The sequence below is a fragment of the Neomonachus schauinslandi genome, chromosome 4 (assembly GCF_002201575.2).
Source record: "Neomonachus schauinslandi chromosome 4, ASM220157v2, whole genome shotgun sequence".
Lineage (NCBI taxonomy): Eukaryota > Metazoa > Chordata > Mammalia > Carnivora > Phocidae > Neomonachus > Neomonachus schauinslandi.
This window is the reverse complement of record NC_058406.1, coordinates 8,470,611-8,495,388: the sequence shown is the minus strand read 5'-3', so window position 1 is coordinate 8,495,388 and position 24,778 is coordinate 8,470,611. Positions and strand designations below refer to the sequence as shown.

General features: G+C 53.1%; 3 protein-coding genes across 5 annotated transcripts in view; 1 reads left to right on the top strand and 2 right to left on the bottom strand.

The window, feature by feature from the left end:
- The window catches only part of CLCN6 (chloride voltage-gated channel 6), a 30,200-nt gene extending 23,614 nt beyond the window's left edge, over positions 1-6,586 (bottom strand). Inside the window, exons 1-4 of one of the 2 annotated variants that reach the window (XM_021683443.2) lie at positions 6,251-6,586; positions 5,385-5,444; positions 1,127-1,192; positions 703-768 (exon numbers count right to left, since the gene is read on the bottom strand). In XM_021683443.2, coding sequence (XP_021539118.1) covers positions 703-768; positions 1,127-1,192; positions 5,385-5,444; positions 6,251-6,337 — 279 coding nt within the window. In that variant the 5' untranslated portion in view covers positions 6,338-6,586. The remainder of the gene's footprint in view (positions 1-702; positions 769-1,126; positions 1,193-5,384; positions 5,445-6,250) is intronic. The other variant, XM_044913876.1, reaches the window with a different exon arrangement.
- A 96-nt stretch (positions 6,587-6,682) lies between these two features.
- MTHFR (methylenetetrahydrofolate reductase) lies at positions 6,683-20,747 on the top strand. Of its 2 annotated transcripts, none has more exons than XM_021683442.2 (12): positions 6,683-6,730; positions 9,111-9,356; positions 11,037-11,275; positions 12,102-12,212; positions 14,883-15,076; positions 15,786-16,036; positions 16,299-16,433; positions 16,643-16,823; positions 17,102-17,284; positions 18,233-18,334; positions 19,259-19,378; positions 19,685-20,747. In XM_021683442.2, exons 2-12 carry the CDS (start codon positions 9,124-9,126, stop codon positions 19,898-19,900), a joined length of 1,965 nt encoding a protein of 654 aa, XP_021539117.1. In that variant the 5' UTR covers positions 6,683-6,730; positions 9,111-9,123; the 3' UTR covers positions 19,901-20,747. The 2 variants fall into 2 exon arrangements, with proteins under 2 accessions (XP_021539117.1, XP_044769810.1); XM_044913875.1 differs by lacking the exon at positions 6,683-6,730 and adding an exon at positions 8,750-8,859.
- C4H1orf167 (chromosome 4 C1orf167 homolog) overlaps positions 20,114-24,778 on the bottom strand; it is a 19,894-nt gene continuing 15,229 nt past the window's right edge. Inside the window, exons 16-20 of the mRNA XM_044913812.1 lie at positions 22,871-22,958; positions 22,275-22,410; positions 22,052-22,055; positions 21,865-21,975; positions 20,114-20,244 (exon numbers count right to left, since the gene is read on the bottom strand). Coding sequence (XP_044769747.1) covers positions 20,114-20,244; positions 21,865-21,975; positions 22,052-22,055; positions 22,275-22,410; positions 22,871-22,958 — 470 coding nt within the window. The remainder of the gene's footprint in view (positions 20,245-21,864; positions 21,976-22,051; positions 22,056-22,274; positions 22,411-22,870; positions 22,959-24,778) is intronic.

Sequence of the window (24,778 nt, the reverse complement as noted above, 5' to 3'; positions counted from 1 at the left end):
TTGAACACTGTAATGGTAGAAAATAAGATGTGACATGTATCATTTTGACTGTCTGCTGACTTTTCCAGTTTCTCTTCCCCAGCTTTAAGTGTGGTTAGGTCAGCAGTTAGGATTCCAGGCCTTGTGCTACTACACAATTTGGCAATGTTTCATAATCTTTTCTTGTCTGTGATTCATCTGTGAGCAAGCTGACCCCAGAACCCTGTGCATTCAGGCATATTCCTCTATCCACAGCCGCCAGCTCTACCTTCTAAATAAAACAAGCAATGCGCCGGAAAGAAGCCCAGGACAGCACGATAAATTCACTGAGCTCGACGGTGTCCTGTTTACTGGCACGCCACACTAAAGGAAAGGGTGTCATGGTTGGTTTTGTTCCACTATTTTGCTTTTTCCCTACAGAGTGACCTCAATTTCCATGAAATACTCCCCAGACTATGCTGTCCACCTGATAGGACCATATCATAAGAGCTCGGTCCTGACCAAGCCTTTGAGTGCTTTAAAGAATACCAGTGTTGTAGGGTTCACTTTCATAAAGCGAAAGCAAGAGAAGTGTGGAACACAGTGTCAGGATTATTATGTGGGGGGAATAAAGTAAAAAAGAAAAAAAGAAAAGGCAGTCTCTGCTATCACAACAGATGACTTGCCCTCTGACCCCCCGGGCCCCCACCCCGTCCACCAGGCCCCCATGCCCTGCCTGCTCACCAGCCCCGTGCAGACTCCAATGGCGAACACCATCATCCACTTCACCGCCTCATACCTGCGACCTTTCTGTTCACACAGGGAAAGACAGACTCAGTTTGTTATATGGTTTTGTTGGCAGCAGGGAAGGAGCACATCTTGGACAACCAGTTTTAGGCTAAATTCCACAGAGACAGCAAGCTTGGTTGTGGTGTCTGGTATAGCAGGCGCCTTACAAGGCCAGAAGGATGAGCTCTAAGAGCCTGGGCCAGGCACACCAAGAGTGGGTACTCTGGTTGGCAGGATGAAGGTCTAAGGAATAAATGCTACCCCATCTCACGAAAGGGGCTAAAAGCCATGGGGTATGGCTATCTACAGGAGCATTTAGATGGGAAAAAGAAGCCATTGTAAGATCTATTCAGTCCCAAGAGATCAATAAGGGACTCACCTTATTGTCCATGGTCTCCAAAACTTCCAGGTAAGGGTCATTGATACAGCGATCATAATCCAAACTCTGACAGAGAAATGCGAGTAAAAAGATCACAACCAGATAGGAAGAATTACTGAAACTTGGAAAGGGATAAAGCTTCACGTTCCTGCTACTCGAAGTGTGGGTGGGCAGGGCAGTGGACCTACAGTCCCCGGGGAGGAGCTGGTTAGAAATGCAGAATCTCAGGGCGCCTGGGTGGCTCAGTTGGTTAAGTGACTGCCTTCAGCTCAGGTCATGATCCCATGGTCCTGGGATCGAGTCCCGCATCGGGCTCCCTGCTCTGCGGGGAGCCTGCTTCTCCCTCTCCCACTCCCCCTGCTTGTGTTCCCTCTCTCGCTGTGTCTCTCTCTTTCAAATAAATAAATAAAATCTTAAAAAAAAAAAAAAAAAGAAATGCAGAATCTCAGACCTTCTGACCTGCCTCAAGGGAGTCTGCACTTGACACACATGAATGTTTCGGCAGCGCTGCTGTAGGTTCATGCTTTGGGAAAATCTTTCAATTACCTATCTTTGAACTTCCTGCTTCTGCAAAACTTGAAAAGACCTTCGGCTACCACCAGTGTTACCCAACTTATCCCATTACATGTGTAAAATTTTCAATCAACCGGAACCAAATTAATTTAGAAAATCAGTTAATTATAAGTATCTTCTGTAATTAGCCTCTACGAGAAAGAGGTTAGTCACAAGACAAACCAATATGGAGACTATTTTAAAAAGCAACTTTCAGTTCATGTTAGGAAGAGGCAGAGATTTGACACAGCTCCTAAAACTACATCTATAGCAGTGTTCCTTCAACTCTCCTTCACAGAACACAGCTATTCTGCAAAAAATCTGCCTGTGTGCCAGAGACATCTTGAGAAACAATTCAAAGGAACTAATTTTATTTCTTCTATGTTTTCTAAGAGAAGCAGGAGTCTGGCAACAAAGGAAAATGGTCTGCTGTGTGTTCTCCCCTTCCTAAACCTGTTGCAACCTACACATCAGCTGGTGAACAAGCTAGACACCAGCCTGGTGGCCACACTCCGTGCAAGACTCAGCAGTCAGCCAAACACAGGTGTGACATCTGACAATTATTCCATCTATATCTATAACCAAAGTCCAAATACCTTTTTAAAAAAGGTCCTGGGGCATCAACCGGCAACTTTTTAATTCAATGATCAAACATCCAAATATAGGAGACTATATAATAATAAGATAATTACGATAGGCCCACAGAGACAGATATTTGTTTTATTTTTTTTAACAATTAAAAAAAAAATTTATATAGGGGTCCTGCAGGGCTGCTGCCCAAAGTATTAGCCAAACGGCGTGTGGCCACAGGGGTAAGCAGGGCTGAAAGGCAGCCCATGTTCAACCAGGAAGGGCACCTCAGTGCTCACACAAGCAGCAGCCTCAATGGGCCTTGAGCTAGGGGAGTTGCTGTGGCCCAGAGGGAGAGGCTCTTTATTCTAAGTCCTCTGCTCTGAGGGATGCCTTTTTCTAATTCAAAAAAGCAACACAGGCTCTATGACCTGCATGAAAACAACACGGTTAACAGCCCCATCCCACAGATAGAGGGTTATTGTTATTCAAACCATCTAGAAAGAGAACGGATGTCAAACCAGGGATTCTAACATCTTGTAAGACCCCCAACTTATTAGTCAAGTAGGGGCAGTCAACTCTTAGTAAGGCAGGAAGGAGAAAGAGCACATTTTAGAAAGATTTTCAACAGAAGGGTTTTCTAGTTCATCCCTAGTAAAATCTGAGCAGACTTTTCAGAGTAAGCGTCTAGCTAAATTTGCTCTTATACAAAGCAAATATTCTGAAGAAGCTCATACTTGAAGATAGTTAATTGAGAAATATTAATGACTCACATGAAACATTAACCCATAAAATTTACATAAGTATGCATATCAGGTGAAAGTAAATGCATTAGAAATACAAAATTTAGTAAAAGGAGCAAAGGAGACTTGGAAACAGCTGGGTCAATGGAGAAGAGAAGCCAGGTGAGCTCCAGGGAACAGATGAAGGCTGCCAGAAAGTTCCAGTCACGCTCACACAGTCAGGGTGACATCACAGGGTTCAATGAGGGAGTATAAGGTGACAGTACAATATGGGGCTTCTTATACTAATTCTTGCAAACCTCTCAGCTATGTGCAAGGAGAAAAATATTTTAGAAATATGGGAAAATACATCAGTAGATACTGTGCTTTTTGATTTTGATTCATTAAAAGCATTCCCATCAGTGTAGCATATTAAACTTTACCATGGTAGGGAAATTTTCAGAGCAAATTTCAGAGTCCTAAAAATATTCTGTCAAGTAAACTGCAAGGGAAAAAACGATGAAGGAGGAATCTACAGATTATAAAAAATTTTAAAGGGGGGCACCTGGTGGGCTCAGTTGGTTCAGCCTGCAACTCTTGACCTTGGGGTTGTGAGTTTGAGCCCCATGTTGATGAGGTAGAGATTACTTAAAAAAAAAAAAAAGTTGAAGGAAAATTTAAAAGATAAATAAATGCAATATGAGGACCTTATTGGAAACTGGATTCAAACAATAATAATTAATAAATAATAATAATTTAAAAATTATAGGACGTTAAAAAATTATATGACATAAGACAACTAGAAAATTTGAACACTGGATATTTAATATCAAAGCATTACTGTTAATTTCTTAGGTATGAAAATGGTATTGTGTTGTGCTAAAAAAAAGGCTCCATCCTCTAGAGATGCATGTTGAATTATTTATGGGTGAAATGATATGATGTGTAGAATTTTCTTCAAAATAATACGGGAAGGGGATGGGAGCCAGATGAAACAAGGTTGGGCATGAGTTGAATGACTATTGAAACTGATGAGTACAGGGGGTTTCAATATACTATTTTGTCCATTCTTCTTTATGTTTGAAATTCTCTATAATGAAAGTTTTAAAAAAATTTGCATGTTATACTAATAAATCCTAATAGTTCCACTAAATTCTACAGCAAAAGATAAAATATTAAAAAAGAAAATTAGTCTGAGTATATTATTGCCCTAAAATATTGAATTTTTAAAGTCTACGTGACTTTTTTTTTTTTTAAAGGTTTTATTTATTGATTTGAGAGAGACACAGCAAGAACATGAGCAGGGGGGAGGAGGCAGAGGGAGAGGGAGAAGCAGGCCCCCGCTGAGCAAGGAGCCCCATATGGGACTCGATCCCAGAACCCTGGGATCATGGCCCAAGCCAAAGGCAGACGCTTAACCAATTGAGCCACCCAGGCGCCCCTCTACATGACATTTTCAAAGACGTATTAAACATACAAGATTAATCACACTTCCTGGAATTGCTCAAAGAAGCAATTAAGGATGAAGAAGAAAAGATAGTCAAGACTAGTTCACCATATAGAAAAATCAGATTGAATAAACTGTGGAATAAAAGACTATTCCTCTATTTAAAAAGATACTGCAGAAATGTATTAGCAATACAAAGATTGCTTTCAAGTTGAGAAGAAAACATGTTAAAATAGTCTATGTAGCAGAATCTCGCTTCTGTTATTTCAAAAAAGCAGCAGAAATGTAAGCATGGAAAAGGATATTCAGTAAGGTTCACAGTTATCTTTGAATGGGTGGGGTTATGGGTTTTTCTCTAGCTTCTTTTTGTAAACGGCTTTAAGAATTCTCTATCAGAACCATGGCTTGTTTTTGTTATTTCAAAAATCACAGAAACATTATCAGGAACTGACTAAAGGATAAAAAAGGAAACTTGGTTTTACTCCAGCAGCACTGACCTTACTAAACACACACACACTCTTAGAATCCCATACTTGAACCAGAACGACAATCAAGAGCACTTCAGAGGAAGCTACCTTGAGCAGGAAACAATCATCTGAAAAATAAGTTCTCTAAGAAGAGAAGGCAGGTCTCCTGTCCCACCCTGTTATGAGCACACACTGCAGTGGCTTTCACTCTGGGTCTCTAGTTGTAAAAGCAAATAGTTTAATGGCAAACATGCTCTATCTAGGTTAAGGTGCCACAGATCTATGAACGCACAGAGACACATCAGACCCTGTTTTGGGGTCATGGTGAGAAAAGGGCTTGTTAAACAGTCCCTTTCAGAGAGGGAAATTATCTCTTACTCATTCACTCCCTGGGAGAGACAGTCAAAGAGCATCTCTCCTTAGAATCCTAAAGCTTCTGTCTGAAGTGACCAGCTCACTCACTGCTCTTGTTATCCCGGGCAGCAACTAAGAAATCTCACCTCATAGTCTTTCCTTGGAAGGATCTCATCCTCCTCCTCCTGTGTTTCTCCGAGGATGGTCTAGAAAAATAGATCCACAGAATGGTTAAAAGGTTAAATACTTAAATGGTTAAAAGTAGAAAAAGACAGAGTATCTATAGAAATTTGTTGCTAATTTCCAAATCATCTAGAACTATTACCAAATGGGAACAAGATCTCAAAAAAAAATTTTTTGGGGGGGGGATGGGGGTGATGTCGGTGGCTATCTATAGTCACGCAGCTGAGCTCTTCGTTTCTACTGATACGTTCTCCAAATAACCACTCTTGTCTTCAGGACACATCAAAGATCTCCCATGCCAGATAAAGGAGAAAAAAAATTCAGGTTCCATCGGACAATGTACTGAATCTGAAAGCAGAAGGGAGGGACCTGTCAACTCTGGGACACAGCAACTCAAGTTTTCCCAGGGTCCTTTGCAGAGGGAAGCTGGATTATCAATGACCCAGAAAAGGTGAGGGATACAGTGAGAAAGGGCTGGAGAAACTAAGCCACCTGCTTTGATAAGCACAAAGTCCAGTGAAGGGGCTCATTCTGAAAACGCTCGTTTCATTCAAAACTCCTTTCACATGGAAATAAAAGAAAACATGGATGGGATTAACTGCAGCGGGCCCGGATTCTCCCTCAGATCCCAGGGAGGGGTTATGAGAAAAGACCCCAGACTTGAGCACGGGAAGCGCAGCAGATGCTTCGAGAGCCTAGGATGCGGTGTCCGGTCCCCACCCGCTGCCACCTGAGGCCCCAGCTCGGCCTGGCCCCACCCCCCGGCAACGCCCTCTCGCCGTCCCTTGGCAACCGCCCCCTCCCCAGCTGGGCTCCGCCCGCTCCTTACCAACTCCTCCGGGGTGCGGGTCTCACGCTCACCGCAGCAGCAGCACCACCTGCAGCAGCAGCACAGGGACCCCCTGCACCCCGCCATCTCCCTTCTTTACTGCCACTCTGGAACCCTCCGCCAACCCCCTCCCACCCAGAATCCGCGCCTCACGTGACTGGCCCCGACAGTGTCACGTGGTCCTCTCGAACTAGGGAGGGAGACAGGGAGTGGCTGCAGACGGGTGGGGCGAGGGCCCGCGTCACATGACGGTGGAAGGACCGCTTCCAACGAGACCTCTGGGCGCGGCCATGTTGGGGGCGGAGCTTCCGGTCGCCCGCCCGGATGGTTTCCGCCCTCTCGTCCCGCCTCCCTCAGCAACCTGACACCTGCGCCGCGCCCCGCCCCCGCGCCTCCCGCCCCCCCCCCCCCGCACGCGCCCACACACCGGTCAAGCAGCTGCTGCGGCCGCGCGCGCTCTGAGTCACCCGCGACGGCAGGGTGAGTGGAGGCGGGGTGTGGGGTTCCCCAGGGAGGGATATCCGGGAAGTGGAGACCACCCACCCGGGGGCGGAGAGCGAGGGAGGGCGGCCCGCCCCTCTGCGCGAGCCCTCCGGGGAGCTGGTGTAACAACCTCCAGTGGCTGCGACCCCCAGTGACCTCCAGCCCTGAAGGGAAAACTCACTTTCAGCCCCCGGCCTGCCTGGACGGAGGGGACACCGGGGGAGGAGGCGGCCCTGAGACGGGGGTGGAGACCCAGCCCCTTGGGACCGGGTCTGGGCCCGCGTCCCCGCCCCCACCTTGACCCAGTGACCCGGTGACTCGATTCGTGGTCTTCGAGCCGGGTGCCGGAGGCGTCTTTCCGGCTCCGGCCTTTTAAACCTGCCTCCCAGCTGTAGCACCTGTAGGCCGCTGGTGCAGTCTCCGGCGCCGGTGCAGCGGGCTGAGCCCAGGTGTACACCCTGGCCCTTCCGGGCGGGGTGGCTTTCGTATTCGTGCCACGGTGCTTGGCACAGATAAAGCAAGCGGTCAGGAGATGGCAGAGGGTTATTTTGAGAACAGAGTGACAGCGCTTGACCCGTTGGCGCTCACTGAGTGCTGGTTGTGAGGACTGCGCCGGGCATGGGGGATGCCATGGGCAGGATATTGGGCCCTGGTCTCAGGGAACTGGGGGGTTGGAGAGGAGACAGAACTGTGAATCCACAATTACAACCCTATGGTGCTGTGAGAGTCCAGCTTAAGATGGGTAAGAAGTGCTGCGAGAAATGAGGTTGAAGAAAGGCACATATTTGGCACTTACTAGGAATGCAGTTAAGTCTTTTTTAAGTAAAACGAAAGAGCAGGTAGTTCTGCTTCCTCCCCTTCTCTTGGTTTTGTTCCAGCAGACAATCAATGAGCCACTCTCTTGAATTCAGAAGAAAGGTCAGCTAGGTTGATCTTGATATTCTCCCTCTCCTTACTCCTGATGGCCATCCCTCCTGAGGAGCTGGAGTTTTAAGTCAGGCTCAAAGTGGGCATCCCAAGGAAGAAAAATCATTGGTACAAGTGTTTTTTTTTTACTTTGGTCTTGACTCCTTGACTTTGGACGTTGGAGCTTGTGTTGTGTGCGTTTCAGGGGAGAGGAGCAGTGGAATTCATCAATTTCTCAGGAGTCTAGGACCCCAAAATAGTTAAGAACAACGGTTTAGCTGTGGCTGTTCCCTGAAAGGAATGAACTTGGCCTGGTTGTTCCTCTGATGCCCCATGTCACCACACATTGGATTTTTCACTACTAAAAGTGGGTGTTTGCACATTGCTGTGTAAGAGTTGTGTTCTGTCTTGTTTTTAAGTATTTGTCTTGTTTTCCCCACCAAACTGGCCAATGACGCCGTGCCCTCTGCTGGCCTGCCTGTGGTTGCCATGGCTCAGGGCTTCGTATGTGGTGGCTGTGCAGTCACTGTAATTAACTGACTTGGGTGCTGGGTGTAGGAGAACAGCCTGGAAGGCAGGCACAGATGGGACAGCTTTTGTTCTGAGTAGGACATGAATTCATGCCCTTAATTGAATTTGGGTCCGGTTACTTGTGGAACCCAGCCAATGTCAAGTTCGAACCCACGACAGGGTCTTTTTCGGAGTAGCACGAACTCAGGAGAAATCTGGCTGCTCTGTCATGCCCACACTCTTTCCATCCTGCATGCAGACAGACAGTTTCAAGTAACAGGAGATGTTCCAGGCAGGGCCAGGCTGGGCTCTGCCTTCTTTGGAGAGTAATCCAGTGACCCTGAACGTCTGTTGGCCTCCTATCCACCAACCCCTGCAGTCTCCAATCAACAGCGCCCTCCTTCCATCCGGCTTCTGCAACTAGAGCCTCAGCCCTCCCTCTCGCCTGGAAGCCTTGCCCCCGCCCCCTTGCGCAGGGCCCCAGCTAGTCTAGCTCTGGGCTCTTCCCTTGTCACAGCTCCCTCCGCCCAGAGGAACACACTCATTGGGGAAGTTTCCTCTTACTTCTTCCCCACCCACTCTGGGTCCCAGCTGGCAGAGATGGACCATCCAACACCTAAGGTTCTCCCAGCCAGACCCCGCAGCCCCTCCCTAGGAATGTGGGCTTTGGAGGCCGGCAGGGTGAGGTTCTCAGTGCCACCCTCCATCAGGTAGCTGTCACCGAGGATCCCTGGGCTGAAGGAGCATGTTTCTGTGCCGGGTGGGGCTGGTTTATTTGGAGCCAGGGGCTGTGGAGGGCGTAGACAGTCACAGCTGTGGTATGTGGAGCCACTGGGTGGGGGCATTGTCACCCTTACCCTCCCTGGCCTTCTTCCTGCTGGAAATGCCGCATCTCACTTGACCCTGCCACTCTGGGACTTGGCTGCCTACCCTCTGACGCTCCTGCCCCCACTCCGTGCAGCAGGAACCCGGCCATGGTGAACGAACCCGGAGGGGATGGCGGCCCCCCTCCCCGCTCAGAGGGCAGCAGCAGCGGCAGCGAGAGCTCCAAGGAGAGTTCGAGATGTTCCACGCCCGGGCTGGACCCCGAGCGCCACGACAGACTCAGGGAGAAGATGAGGCGAAGGATGGAATCTGGTGACAAGTGGTTCTCCCTGGAATTCTTCCCTCCTCGGACGGCTGAGGGAGCTGTCAATCTCATCTCAAGGTGAGTTGATGTAGTTGGGGAGTGGGGTCGGAATGAGGGGGCCCCCCGGGGGGGAAGGCAAAGCCGCAGCCCTGCTGCAGGGCCACACTCTGACCTGGCAGGAAAAGGCAGCCAGAGGGGATGGAAAAGAGCAGGGTAGACCACTGGAGCTGCAGCTTCTCAGCTGTCAGCAAAAGTCCCTATAAGCATCTGGGATTTTTTTTTTTAAGATGTTATTTATTTGAGAGAGTGAGAGAGAGCATGAGCGGGAGGCAGGGAGAGGGACAGGGAGGCAGGGAGAGGGAGAAGCAGACTTTATGCAGGGCTCGATCCCAGACCCCAGGACCATGACCTGAGCCGGAGGCAGACACTTAACTGACTGAGCCACCCAGGCGCCCCGCATCTGGAATTTTTAGACACATTCTTCAAGGGGTTAAAAATGTTGATTCTCTCAGACTGCATTCTTTGGCAGAACTTGGGGCTGGTGCATGAATACAGCTTAGGAAGTCATAAAGCAGTGGCTTGGAGAACATTTCAGTAAGTTAGGAATTCAACTTAAATGCCTTTCAAAATCTAGAAATGCCAAACGAATTAACGTTAGCGCCTTACGAATTGCGGTTCCTTTTTTTTAAGTTTATGCATGTTACCGTTTGCATTTTTCATGTGTTGCTCTGAAAGTTTTGAAGTTTAAAGGCACAAGGATGTTGATTTTTTTTGAAGATTTTACTTATTTGACAGAGAGGGAGCACAGGCAAGGGGAGCAGCTGAGGGAGAGGGAGAAGCAGACTCTCCGTTGAGCAGGGAGCCCCATGTGGGGCTCGACTGCAGGACCCTGGGACCTGAGCCGAAGGCAGACGCCCAACTGACTGAGCCACCCAGGCACCCCGGCCCAAGGGTGTTTAATACCATGTTAGAGCTGGTCAGACAGGCGCGTGTGCACACCTGTGGCTCTTCTGTGTTCTAGAAGCCTGCTGGCTGGCACCACGATGGGGGGAGGGGTGTAGCATGAAAGAAACTTGTGTCTGCTGAACCTTTTTTCCCTCTTCCTAGAGTGAGCCTCTGCTTGCCACTCTGAGAGTTCCCTGTACCTTTGACTGTCGAAATGTCTTAACTCACCCAAGATAATACATGTGCAAGCACTTTGAAAAGGCTGCAGGGCTGCCCTCTCACTAAACGGTTGCGTTGTTGGTATCAGTTATCTCTGCAATAATAATCATCGTCGGGGTGCCTGGGGGGGCTCAGTCTGTTAAGCGTCTGACATCGGCCCAGGTCATGATCTCAGGTCACGCTCAGCGGGGAGTCTACTTCTCCCTCTCCCTCTGTTCTTCCACCCCCCTTCATTCTCTCTCTCTCTCTTTTTCTCAAATAAAATCCTTAAAAAAAAAATCATCATTGTAACAGGAGCTCGCATTGATTGAGTGTTTAGTGTGTGGAGTCATCTATTGTAATATTTCCATAGTGTCGTTATTATGAAGTAGGTACTGTTTTCTGGCATGTTTTTGAAATGAGAAAACTGAGGCTCAGACAGATTAAGTAATTTTCCAAGATTACACAGCTAATAAGTAGCAGAGCCCAGATATGAATATAGGTCGTCTGATTACGACCTGCCCGTGATGTCTCCCTACCTCCCAAAGCCCATGGGAAGGTGGTGAAGGGTGGTGTGCTCTCAGGAGCCCCTCTTCAGAAAGCAATTACCTACAGGTTTGATCGGATGGGGGCAGGAGGCCCCCTCTTCATAGATGTGACCTGGCACCCAGCAGGGGACCCCGGCTCAGACAAGGAGACCTCTTCCATGATGATTGCCAGCACCGCCGTGAACTACTGTGGCCTGGAGACCATCCTGCACATGACCTGCTGCTGTCAGAGCCAGGAACAGATCACAGGCTACCTGCACAAGGCCAAGCGGCTGGGCCTGAAGAACATCTTGGCGCTGAGGGGAGGTGTGGAGGCAGCCCTCTACTCTCTGGGATCTTGCTTCCTCGAAGGCCTCTTCTGTCCCCGGAACGGTCCTTTATGTTTCTCCGGGCCCCGCACTGGGCACGCTGAGCGTGCCCTCCCGGCCAGTAGGGTCAGGAGGGTGGTGGGTAGTGAGCACTGTCGGTACCGCACAGATGGAGGCACTTCTTGACCTCTTGACCTCAGCGTAGGAGTTCAGTCAGGAATGCAGCCCTGCCTGATAACCCTCTGCCCTGGCTACTCACAGCTTCATCGATTGCTGGCCGTGCCCAGCTTTGGGCCCAGTCAAAGAGCGTGGTTCTGGCATTGATCCCAGGGGTGAGACGGCTCCTCATGTCTCTGGCACCTGTTGTCATCACGCCCCCGAGTGTGGGAAGAGGGACGGATTGGGTGGGATTCTGTGGCCTCGCGCTCCCCACAAGGACTCGCTTGAGTTGAGTAGAAAATTCTCCCGGGAGGCAAGGGCTCCAAGAGGGTGGGAGAGTGAGCAGTGGGGTTGGGTGAGGGTGCCAGAGCACCCCCAGATCTGGGTAGGGAAGGGGTCTCAGATGCTCCAGACTAACCCCAGAGCAGCAGCTGTCCCCTGCTTAGTGCGGCCAGCACACTGCCCGCGGAGTCGGGGCTCGGTACGTGCTTGACAGGGCGGCCGCTGTCTTCCCGGCCGCCATTTGCCAAGTGCCACGCTGGGAGGAGCAGACACACACTTGGAGAGGAGGCCGCCGCCCCAGGTGTGGGGTAGGGAGAAGGAGCACAAAGGCCGTCTGGAGCGTGGGTGAGACCCAGTGACCATGGCCTCTGTCACCCCTGCAGACCCCGTGGGTGACCAGTGGGAAGAGGAGGAGGGAGGCTTCAGCTATGCGGTGGACTTGGTGAGGCACATCCGAAGGGAGTTTGGGGACTACTTCGACATCTGTGTGGCAGGTCAGTGGCTGGGCCTTCTCGAGGGACAGGGAAGGGAAGGCGTGACATGCGCAGAGAGGCACAGAAGGCCCGCCGGCGTTCAGTTCGGGACCCGGTGACCCCAGGCGCAGGGGCGGGCGGCTCAGAGGCTCATCACACAATGCCCTCGCTCTCATTCTGTCACCCGCCCCTGCCAGGCTGCCGCCAGCCCTTAAGTTATTTATTATCCCTCTGCCTTTTCATGCTCTTAGCTTGCTTCCCAGCCCTATTCTTCTTAAAACAAAAAAGGGACGTTTGTTAAGACTGGGGGTGGGAGGCCAGGGGATTTCAGAACCCCTGTCAGAAAATGGTACCTGACCTCACGAGGCCCCGGACCCAGAAGCAGTGAGACACTAAGGCCTCCCTCCTTCTGTCTGGAGCCACAGAGTCCCCCCCATCTCTGCCTCCCACTGCACACGTGCTCCACACTTCCAGTAGCCCTGATATGTACACTTTTGCACACACAGGACCAGCCGCCTGCTCCTGAGTGCACATGGCCTCTTCCAGCCAATAGTCCAGACAGACTGACAGGTGTGAGTCAGTCCAAATTCTCAGGAGAGAGCATTGGATCGGCTCAGCTCCAGTTCCACGGGCTACAGCCAAGAGGCAAGGTTCACGTCCTCGAAATGGATGAGGTGGCCTTCCCTCTTACCCCACTCACTGGGATTGGGCCTCAGCTTCTCGAGCCGGGGCTTGGGTATGGTGAGGCAGCATGTGCCAGGGATGCAAGAAGTCCAGGGATTAACTTGACACACCATCTCAGCATGACAGTTTTTCTCAAAATTTTTTGGGGGAGAATCCTGTCATTTTTACATTAATTTTTTTTTTTTAAAGATTTTATTTATTTATTTGAGAGAGAGAGAATGAAAGACAGAGAGCCATGAGAGGGAGGAGGGTCAGAGGGAGAAGCAGACTCCCCGCTGAGCAGGGAGTCCGATGCGGGACTCGATCCCGGGACTCCAGGATCATGACCTGAGCCGAAGGCAGTCGCTCAACCAACTGAGCCACCCAGGCGCCCCTTTACATTAATTTTTATATTAAAACAAACAGGCTATGTTCTGGAGTAGTATATCAAAGTGACGTGAATTTAAAAAACTAACCCATGTGGCCTCAAGGAAGTTAGTTGTTGCCGGTGGCTTTGAACTTAGTCCCAGGCCCTCATGTGCATATCCACTCTTCATAGTCAACAGGGGCATTTAGGTGAGTCTGGGAGGCCCTGATGAGTTAGGAACATAGTGAGCATTTCCCCCTGTTCAAGCATTCACTGCTTACACGGGCCACCATTTGGTCAGTAAATGGGGAACGTGCACACGTGCAGTAGGCATTAGGTGGTCGTGCATGGAGACTGGCTAAGCTGTGAGCTTGTAGGTGCCGAGAGGTCTGGGGCTTTGCCTGTCATAAAGTGGATGAGCAGGATGATTGGGGTTGAGAAACACGTTGGCTGTGACGGAAAACATAGTAAACAGGGCAAAATCTAAATGTAAGCAAATGCTACATGTGTTTGGTGATACTGAGGATTTAGAGCTATAGTTTCAGCTATTAAAATCTCTTTGTTTTTGAAATTCCTGCTGGAAAAATAGCTTTGTTATTGAAAGTGAAATCGTGGTGCTCAGTCCTACCCCTTTGCCCCCTGAGACAAGAATTTTTATATTCATTTTTGATGACTTGGGGTTTCTGCAGAACAGAAGGGCCTTATCATGGCAAAGCAGCTTGGCTCTCCAGCAGCCCGGCTCAGCGTCCTGCCCAGGGCTTAGGCTCAGGAAGCTAGTGCTCTCCTATAGCTTTCTGAAGGCCTACAGTCGTCCTTTGCAAACACCAAACACGGCTGCCTGTGAGTTCAGTTGCTCAGGGAAGGAAGCAGTCATAGGATTACTTACTCGAGCTAGTAAGGAGCTCACGTGATGTGTGGTCCTGCCTTCCAAGCAGTTCTGGAATCCCATCCTCGGCCTCCCTGGCTCGAGGTCTCCAGGAGCTTGTTACTTGGTGGGGCCGCTCGTTCCAGTGTTAGGCAGCTCTCTGGGACCGATCCTGGCTCTGTCATCAGAAGCAACACAGACTAGGACTAGTAAGGAACTTAATGAAGGTGAATCCCTTTTTCTCTGCAACAGACCTTTGGGCTTTTGAAAGTAGTTCCGGTGTTCTCTCCATTCTCCCCTTCAGGGGAAACATCCCCACTTTCTTCAGTTCTTCCCTGGGTAACGTGGTCTCTAATGTCCACTCTCTTGGATCCCTGAGTAATTTTCATGTTAAATTAAAAGTACAGGTTTGAATCCAGTGCCCAGACTCCAACCCAGGAGCCCAGGTGCTGCCAGACCCACGCTGAAGGCGACATTTTCTCTTTTCTGTGGCCATAGCGTGCCGGCCGGATTTGCCTGGCTGCTTGCCATGGACCTGAGGCAGGACGGCATGGGGAGTTTGGTGCCATCCCCCCAGCTCTTGGGCAGGTGGCCCTAGGCCACCTCTCACCAAGGGTCATGTCCAGAGCAAGAAGCACAGCCACTCACCGTCTCGGCCTGTCTGCTGTGGTATTGCAAGGGACAAGCCCAGAACCTCTGAGACAGAGAGCTCTCGGCTCCCAGCTTTCTGGTCTCTTCCTCACTCACCTTGAGCACGTGGGAGCCAGCCTCTCCCTACTGTCATCCCTGTCGGCAGGTTACCCCAAAGGCCACCCCGACGCAGGGAGCTTTGAGGCTGACCTGAAGTACTTGAAGGAGAAGGTATCCGCAGGAGCCGACTTCATCATCACCCAGCTTTTCTTTGAGGCTGACACATTCTTCCACTTTGTTAAGGCTTGCAGCGAGATAGGCATTACCTGCCCCATCCTCCCCGGAATCTTTCCTATTCAGGTGAGGGTCCCAGGAGGGCCGTGGACTCCCTCCATCCCCCTCCTAGCACAGGCCAGGGCCCTGGGGTGAAATGCCAATCTCTGATGCTCAGTAGATTTCCCTTCAGACAGATGCTCCAGTCCTTGCAACATGCCACCCCACTTTGGTCACCTCTAATCTACTTCCCTGCCTCCAAAACAGCAATAGTGTCTGTTGGAGGGGCTGCTAAGTGTCCCTAAAAGGGATTATAACTCTCATTATAAATCTTGGTAAAATCAATGTTTTCTAAACTTGACTGTCATCAAAATCATTTGAAAAACTTTTTTGAAAGATAGATTTTCAGATCCCCTGTCTGGAGGTTCTGATTTAATAGGTCTGAGGTGGGGCCTGGGAACTTGCATATTATTTACTAAATTTTACAGGTGGTGCTGATGAGCAGTGCAGCTTGGGAGCCACTGGCCTTGATGCCCACTGGGTTATCAATAAATACACCTAGGGGCAGAAGGGCTAGCTCAGCCTGAGGGCAGGAATGCTGTAGGCAGTTTCTGTACTGAGCGGAAGAAGCAGGACAAGGCGGGGGTGCTCCTACAATCTGGACTGACTCTCCTGAGTCACTCTGTGTCACACTACAGTTGGCCAGGAAGCCTGGTGGGGATGGAAAGGGCGGTAAGTATTTCAGGGGAGAGTCGGGCTGGGAGATGGCGCCCCACAGCCCCTGTGTCTTGTACAGGGCTACCACTCCCTTCGGCAGCTCGTGAAACTGTCCAAGCTGGAGGTACCGCAGCAGATCAAGGACGTGATTGAGCCAATCAAAGACAATGATGATGCCATCCGAAACTATGGCATTGAGCAGGCCGTGAGCCTGTGCCAGGAACTTCTGACCAGTGGCTTGGTGCCAGGCCTCCATTTCTATACCCTCAACCGTGAGATGGCTACCACAGAGGTGCTGAAGCGTCTGGGCATGTGGATTGAGGACCCCAGGTGAAGCCACTGGCCCCAAATTTGGGCCTGGGAGGCACAGAGGAAAGTCAGAGAGAGGTCACAGCATGAGCCTGCCCCAGCAGTGCTAGCCACCACGGCGGTACAGAGGGATGTCTGCCATGGCGAGCCGTACACTTAGGGTTCTGTCTCAGTGGGAGCTCCATGCACAGTCAGATCAGAGAGGTCAGGCTGAGTGGTGTCCCCACCCCTTCCTGCTTCCTCTAGCCAATCCCTTACTCATTCTGTCTCCATTCTTACCCAGGCGTCCCCTGCCCTGGGCTGTCAGTGCCCACCCCAAGCGCCGGGAGGAAGATGTACGTCCCATCTTCTGGGCCTCCAGACCAAAGAGTTACATCTACCGCACACAGGAGTGGGATGAGTTCCCCAACGGCCGCTGGTGAGCACCTGCAGGCAACCCATTGCAAGTGTATCCTGTTTCTTGGGAGGGAGGCAGAGGGAATTTGCCTGCTTATTGGCTTGCTTTTTGGGGAGTGGTGTGGGACAGGATTCACAGGAATGTCCCCTGGGCGGGTGGGTGCAACTGTCCCTCTGTCAGGAGCCCCAGGTCAGGAGTATGCCTTGCCCTCTGGGTACCTCCTCTGCCAGGGGCAATTCCTCCTCTCCAGCCTTTGGGGAGCTGAAGGACTACTACCTCTTCTACCTGAAGAGTAAGTCCCCAAAGGAAGAGCTGCTGAAGATGTGGGGGGAGGAGCTGACCAGTGAAGAAAGTGTCTTTGAAGTCTTTGCTTGCTACCTCTCAGGAGAGCCCAACCAACATGGTCACAAGGTGAGTAATGCTGGGGTGGGATCCCTGGTTATATCCCCCGCCCTGTCTCCCTGTGGGCCAGACCTCGGGGCTGTGACTCACACTGCCCCCGCCCCCACCCAAGCCTCCCCTCTCTCTGTCTGAATGTGGCACCTCAGCAAAAGGGAGGGTGAGTTGGGAAGTCCCCACCTGGGGCGCCTAGAAGGGCTGACAGATGCACAGGTGGAGCCCGCGAGAGGGAGGGAGCCCAGGGTGTCTGGTGTGATCATGGCCCCAGCCCGGCTCACCCTCTCCCCCAGGTGACTTGCCTACCTTGGAATGATGAGCCCCTGGCGGCTGAGACCAGCCTGATGAAGGAGGAGCTGCTGCGAGTGAACCGGCAGGGCATCCTCACCATCAACTCCCAGCCCAACATCAATGGGAAACCATCCTCCGACCCCATTGTAGGCTGGGGCCCCAGTGGGGGCTATGTCTTCCAGAAGGTGCGGCAGGGACATACAGAACTGTTCCACCTTGGCCGGCCCCCAGGGGTTCCCCAGAGATGGGGACAGAGAAGCCTACCTCCCCGGGGTCTGTTTATTGTGAGGGGCAGAGGATCAGAGTGGACAGGAGCTCACGTTTTTAGTCAGACCTGGGTATGCAGGTTTCTTGACTGCTCTGAGCCTCAGTTCTCTCTTCCATAAAATGGGGATGGATCCCATCACGTTCTGGGGCCGAAATGCTTGGCATGTGGGAAGAACGTAGGAAGCATTCACTAAATGGAACTGTAGTTGGTGTCCCGAGTTGACACCTTTCTTCTAGGGCTGCTGGAGTTAAAACGACATTCTAGAACTGTAGCCCGGGCACTCTGGAGTTTGAAAGACCTGGGTTTGAGTCCCAGCTCTGCTGTTTATCTTCAGTGCAGCCAGGTTGCTCAACTTCTCCGGACTTAGTTTCCTCATATGTGAGATGGGGGTAATAGTGCTCCCCCTGCAGGCTATGAACCCGGCCTCATCCCTGACAGGCAGTTGGTGCTCGAGAAGCCCTCGGTGTCCGTGTTAGCCTCCAGTGAGTGGGGAGGCCAGGATGTTTCAGGCCTCGCTCCCGTGTCTCAGCTTACCAAATGGGGCCTCCCGTCCGGCTTCTAAAGTGGCCTCTTTGTGGGGCCTTCACTGGTTGGGAGAAGGGTGGCAGATGCCCCTCAGACCTGTCCAGACCAAGAAATCCCACGTACCTGCTCCCCTCCCCCTTGCTTGCATTCGCCTGCTCTCAGTTCATGATTCAATCCACGTGGCCACACTAGCCCCAGTGTCTCAAGTCCTGCCATGCGTGTCTGCGTGGGCGCCTCCCCAGGGTGGTCCGGAGGGCCAGCGTCCAGAGTCACGGTGCACACGGAGCAGGGCTGTGCAAGGACTGGGCTTGATGTGGCCGTGCCTCTCCCCCTGCCACAGGCCTACTTGGAGTTCTTCACTTCCCGAGAGACGGTGGGGGCGCTTCTGCAGGTGCTGAAGAAGTATGAGCTCCGGGTTAATTACCACATTGTGGACGTCAAGGTAGGCTGGCTTCCGGGCTTTAGACGGTGCTCAACAGGCCCAGAGTCCCGGGACTGAAGGCACTGTGTTTACACCTCCCCTCGGTGAGCGCTGAGCACCTAGCCCGGGCCAGGCATGGTGGAAACGTATACCCAGAGCCAGGCTCCTGCCCTCAGCTCAGAGGGCCCCCGGTCTAGGGAGGAGGCCCAGTCTGTGGGTAATTACACATCTGGTTGCATTTTTAACAATAAGGTTCAGTATAGGATGCTGGGGACCCAGGGGAGGGATGTCTAATCTGAGAGGTCAGGGAAGGCTTGGAGGGGTCCCATGTGGTTGGAATCTTTGAGGACAAGGAGAAGGCTTCACAGGGAAAGGGAGGAGGTCGTGCAAAGGCATTGTCTGCGCAGCCTTCAGGGACTGCTGAGTGGGTTCAGAGTAAGGCTAAAAGTACTGACTGTCCTGCTGGGAATTTGGTTTACCCCTGAAGGCGAGAGGGAGCCTTTCTGAGCAGCAATGGCTTGGCTCCATGTTTTGTCATAGACAGGTCACGTTGGACAGGGCTGTGGATAATGGAACCAGGGAGACTAGAATCAGAGCCCCCTGTGGCAATCTGAGTAGCAAAGAGCAGCCTGGCTGGGCAGATACGGCAACAGATCCACAGATCTGTAGAGTGACCCTGCAGGAGTCAGCAGGAGCCACCGCATGTGGGGGATGTGATGCCTGGGCATGTGGAGCTTGGAGCACAGGGAGGAGGAAGGAAGTGCCCAGCCCCCCGGCCGTTCTAGGAGCTGCCAGGCTAGGAGGGGCAGGTGGAGGGGATGGAGCAAAGCCTGCTCCACCCCCCACCCCACCCCTGTGAGTTCCCAGGCAAGAAAAGGACTGCAGTGTCTAGGCCCAGGTCTGCTCTGACCCCCCCCCCCCCCACCCCCGCCCATCTGCCCTCAGGGTGAAAACATCACCAATGCCCCTGAGCTGCAGCCCAACGCAGTCACTTGGGGCATCTTCCCTGGGCGAGAGATCATCCAGCCTACAGTGGTCGATCCCGTCAGCTTCATGTTCTGGAAGGTAAGGGGTCCAGGAGCCCAGGAGCGGGTCTGCCCTGCTCACCCTGCAAACCTTAGGCAGGCTGTGTCATGGGGGCCACGCCCCCAGGTCTGGGGGGGGCGCTGCCTTCCCAGATGTGCTCTGATTCTGACTCAGGGTGTTGATTTCTGGCCTGGGGGATGGGAGGCGACTTTGGCAGTGGGCCTTACTCTATTTCTGGAAATGTCCTGTTGAGCAGCTTAGAGGCCCTGGGGGCACTTAGCATGGAGCCAGGCCTGACCCAAGGGCAGCTCTGTTCACCTTGCCCGCCTGTCTGTGTGGGTGCAGGATGAAGCCTTCGCCCTGTGGATCGAGCAGTGGGGCAAGCTGTATGAGGAGGAGTCTCCGTCCCGCATGATCATCCAGTACATCCACGACAACTATTTCCTGGTCAACTTGGTGGACAATGAGTTTCCGCTGGACAACTGCCTCTGGCAGGTGGTAGAAGATACATTTGAACTTCTCAACAGGCCCACGCCAGAGCAAGGGGCAGAGGCTCTATGATCCTGCACCCTCGTGTCCTTGGCTTGAGCCCACTGGTGTCCTGCCTTCCTCCTCCCCGGTCCTAGTTTTCCTGGGGACCCCTCCTCTCTTTCATCTCTCCCCAAGCCCCGGCCTCCACTCCTCACGTGGTGATGGCAGCTAGACGCTCTGGCTGGACCGGAGCCAGCCCCTCGAGGGAGCCTGGTCTTCCTTGCTCAGCCTAGAGTCTGTGCCCTATATGAGGAGCTCCTCCCTCCGCAGAGGACCTCGTGGGTGGAACAACATCCTCCCTGAGAAGAAGAGGGGGTGGTTGTTGCTGACCGAGCCCCTGAACCAGGGCAGTTCCTGGGACCTTGCATTTGGACCTGCGGGGACAGCAGTGAACCCGGGTGGCAGGCACTTACGGCGCTGCCGAAGAGACCGGCCGAGCGGAGGGCCCCCCCCCCCGCCCCCCGCTCATCTCGGAGGTGTTCCTGCTTGTGGCTGGAGGGGCAGATCCCTGCCCTGCCCACCTGCTTGGCAGGCCGCCCGCCAGGCCTCCGGACAGGCCTTGGCCTGAAACCCGATAAGGCAAGCATTTCTTGCCCCCGGCTGCCTGAGAGCCAGCTGGACTTTCACTTTTCTACTGTGCTGCTTTTCTGTATTCTGGTGGTTCAAGAGGGAAAGTGCCTCGTAGAGGTTAAAGGCATCTGAACCCTTATACTTGGTGAAGCCCTTGGCCTGCCCTTTTTTCCGCCTGGCCATGGAAGGATACCCTGCCTATTACTGTCAAGGGCAAAGCTAAGGCTCAACTGAGCAGGACTGACTTGTTCCTGGCTTAGTTTTTTAGATGGGACCTCTTAGCGCCAGCTACCTCCTCCCATCTGCTCGGCCTATTCCCGAAGCGGTCTGCCTGGCAGCGCTCCCCAGGAGTCAGCCCTCGAGCCCCACTGCCAGTGGCCAGTGACTGCTAGATGCATAGAAGCTGTTCCCTGTCCTGGTCCCGGTCCCTGCCTGCTGGTCCTCGCTGGCTCAGCAGAAGGAGAGTGGGGGTAGGTGCCCAAAGAGCAGCCTGATGGCAGAAGAGGCGGGCACAGTCACGGCTGTACCCTCTTCGCTTCCTTCCCAGGGTGGCTGACCGAGGCAGAGGGGCGGCCCTTAAGAGACGCTGAGCAAGAGAAGCAGCGAGGACTAAGGACTGTGTTTTATTGTCCTTCAGAGCTCAGAGAGCTGGCCCCTCTGTCACCAGGCTGCACTCCCCTGATGGGTGGAGCATGGTTCCTTCCTTAGGGAGGCTGGGCTCAGTGTTGTTTTTCTTTCTATGGGAACAAGTCACAGCTGCAGCTGGGTCCCCTGCTCCGCCTCAAGTCCACCACACATGGGCTCGAGCTGCTTCCAGCCTGCTCCCAGGTTCCTGATGTCCACCTGGCTCGGGTATCAGGCCGCTGGTGGCTCCTCTCTTCCGGCCCCTGGCTGCCAGGTGCTGGCGCCACTTCTCCAAGGCCTGGAATCGGGGAGGAGGAAGGAAAGGCTATTTGGCTCCCTCCTGGGTCTGCTGTAGGTGCTAGGCTAACACCTGTGCCCTGTTCCTTCTCTCCCCAGAGGGAATAGGAGACCCCCCCCCCCCCCGCCTCCATCCCAGCCAGCCCGCCTGCCTGCCAGCCAGCTCTGCCCCAGGCCTAATGCACAGGCTCAGAACAGATCTGACTTAAGGTCTGGGAACCTATGCTCAGAGTGGGGCAGATAAGGGAGGGGGCACTTAGGGACCCATACCCAACATGGGCTAGTGTGAGTGGCAGCCATGCTGTGGCCAAGCCTCGTTCCTACACCAAGTGGCTGGGTAGGCCTGGGCCGAGCGCATGATCGCCAGCTAAATCGGGACCCAAGCTATGTTTTCTCTAATGGAACTGACCCTGCCCCTGAAAATGGAGGGGCCCTGGGGGATGGTGACAAGGAGGGCCCCCAGCTCGGAAGAGCTGCTGGGGGGTGGGGGCCACCCCCCGTACCTGGGAAAGGACCCGGTCGCCTTCTTGCTGCTGTAATCGCTGAGCCACCCATAGCTGCAGGGCCCGCCGCCGCCACACACGCCAGGCCCACTTCAGGTGCCACTGCCTTAGCTGTGGGGGTGGGAAGTGAGAGGCCCCGGACGGGCCGCTGCTGCCCCCCAGCCCCTCTGCTGTGTCTTCCCCCTACCGCTCTGCAGCACCAGGAGGAAGGGGCTGTGACGGGGCGGCGCGGGGGCAGGGTGCCCTTTAAGGTGCACTAATGCAGATCCTTGCACCTGACCCCAAGCTTTCAGACTTGATCCGTACAGAGACCAAGATGCTTTGAGAGACGTCATTTCTAGCAGTTAGGGTCGGGGACGAGGTGAGCTGCGAGATCAGCTTGAGGCTGGGGAGGGGCTGCCCCCACTCACCAGCGTCCGTGCCAGCTGCTCGGCGCCCTGAGCATCTACCCGGTGCTGCCCCGGTGCGGCCAGGTGCCTGGCCCGCTGGGGGCCCCGGAGCCGGCGAATTGGCGCTTCACGGTGCCAGCGCTGCAGGTACTTCCTCCTGGTGGGGAGAGGCCCTGGCATGCACCCCGATAGCCAAGAGCATCAGGACCCCTTCATGACCGGGAAGAAGGGCAGAGCCACGGACCCCCGTGGATCCTCCAGGAACGAGCACTGGCCTGAGAGAGGGCCCGCCCCTGGCTCAGTCCGGCCCCGGGCCCTGTCCCCAGGCCCACCCACCCCACTCCCAGGCGCAGGCGCAGCTGCTCTTACCCCAGCTGTCTCTTAGCGGCCTCGCCTTGGCCTTTGAGGGCTCCTGCCTCAGAGCTGCAGTCCCCTCCTGGTCTTGTAGGGGGCCAGCCTTGGGTCTGGCCGGTGCATCCAGGCCATTGCCACTGGTGCGGGAAGGCACGGCAGAAGGGGGGCTCTTTGCTGCCTGGGAGAAGAGGTTAACAAAACCCGTACATAAAAAGCATTTCCAGGCCTGTGAGATGTCTGGCCCCCAGGACAGGTCTCCTTACTCTGAGCCCAGGACGTTTCTCTCTGCTTTCTCTGTTCGCCGTGGCGGTGGTGCTGGCTTGGGCCGGGCAGTGTCCCGAAGCAGTGGGTCTGAGGGAACAGCCAGAGAGGAAAACCTGAACCCCATGGGCCTGGACCCCCTGCATCCCAGGCAACCTGGCAGGATTCTTCGTGTCCTGCCCCTGACCAGAAGCAGGGCCGCCGCCTCTTGTGTGGCCCCGAGGCTCCCAGAGGAGCAGGGAAGGTGCCTGGGAGGAGTAGGGCCACGGGCACACACCACTGCCTCTTGCCCCGTCCTCCGAGCGTGGCTGGAGACTCAAGCAGAGGGGCGGACCTGGCCCACGCCTGGTGAGCGCTCACCCGTGCCCTGGCAGCCTGTGAGCAGGTCTTCTCTCCCCACCTGGGCTTTACAAAGTGAGATTACCTGCCTGAGGCCCCCTGTCTCGGAGCCATCTGACTCCAGAGCCCGAGCCCAGCCACTGCTCTACCACGGACCAGGGGCTCTCGAAGGCCCTCTCTGCCACGAGGAGGCATAATAGCGCTTGTGTGGCTTGGTGAGGGCCGCCTGGGTGCGTGTGTGCATGTGGTAGAAAGGGGGGGCCCTGGAGCCAAGCACCCTAGCTATCCTTGGTTTCAGAACGCCTGTGTTTCTCCCGTCAGCACATGGGATCCCGCCTGCCTTTGCTGATAAGAATGGAATATTAGTATTTTTAAACAGACTGAAAATAAAATTGTCTTATGACACAGATCTAGAAATAAAATACTGAGCCCCCAGAATGTGCTGTTGCCATAGCCCCCCAAGTGTGAATATATGGATTCTGCAAATAACCAAAGTTAGGCCCTTTCAATTCCGTTTTAAAAAACAACGTAGGGGTGCTTGGGTGGCTCCGTCAGTTAAATGTCCAACCGGATTTTGGCTCAGGTCATGATCTCAGGGCCGTGAGACGGAGCCCTGCATCGAGCTCCGTGCTCAGTGTGGAGTCTGCTTGAGATCCTCTCTCCCTCTGCCCCTGCCCCTGCTTGCACTCACACGCGTGTGCTCTCTCTCTAAATGGAATCTTTAAAAAAAATTTTTTTTTTAATCTTTTTTCTAAGAACCTTTCTAGAATCTATTACATGCTTCCTGGCATTCTGAAACAGGATTCTAGATGATTCCAGTTCATCTTTAGGAACACTGTGTGGCCTGCCAGTAACTCTGGGGCTGTGTGTCCTCCAATGACATGTCCCTAGACTGCAATGCGGTGTCCCTTCTTGTGCCTGCCTTTCATTCTGGCCTCTTCAGTCCTGTTTGCCATTAAGCTATTGTCACCATTTGAGGGTGTCAGAACTGTTTCTCTTTTTTTCCCTTTTAAAAGTTTTATTTTTAAGTGGTCTTCACACTCAACATGGAGCTTGAACTCACAACCCTGAGATTGAGAGTCACGTGTTCCACTGACTGAGCCAGCCAGGTGCCCCAGAACTAACTGCTTCTGATCGGGAGAGGGACTGGTGGTTGTCTTTGGGTGAAGGGAGTTATGAAAGCAACATTTCCTTTGTACTTCCTGATTTTCCTGTAGTGAGCGTGTTTAATTTTTCCAATAAGGACCAAAAGGGACTTGGCGAATAGTTGTTCCTGTCCCCATGTACCTGACTCTAGGCTGCACCAGGGTACATATGAGTTCAGGTGTCTGTCTCCCTAATAGACTGTGACCACGGTATTTGTCTTTGTGGCAGACCTGTGCTGGGCTGGCACTCAGTAGGTGCTCAGTAAATGTTTGCTGATGGACCCAAAGATGGCAGTCTTCCAGAGCCAGAAGGCTGTTCTAGAACCTAGTAGGGGTAGTGTCCATAAGGCCATTGGGTCCCCCGGATAAGTATCCAGCCACGTTTGCCACCACGGGTTGAAGCAAGCTGATTCTGAGGCCACTGGC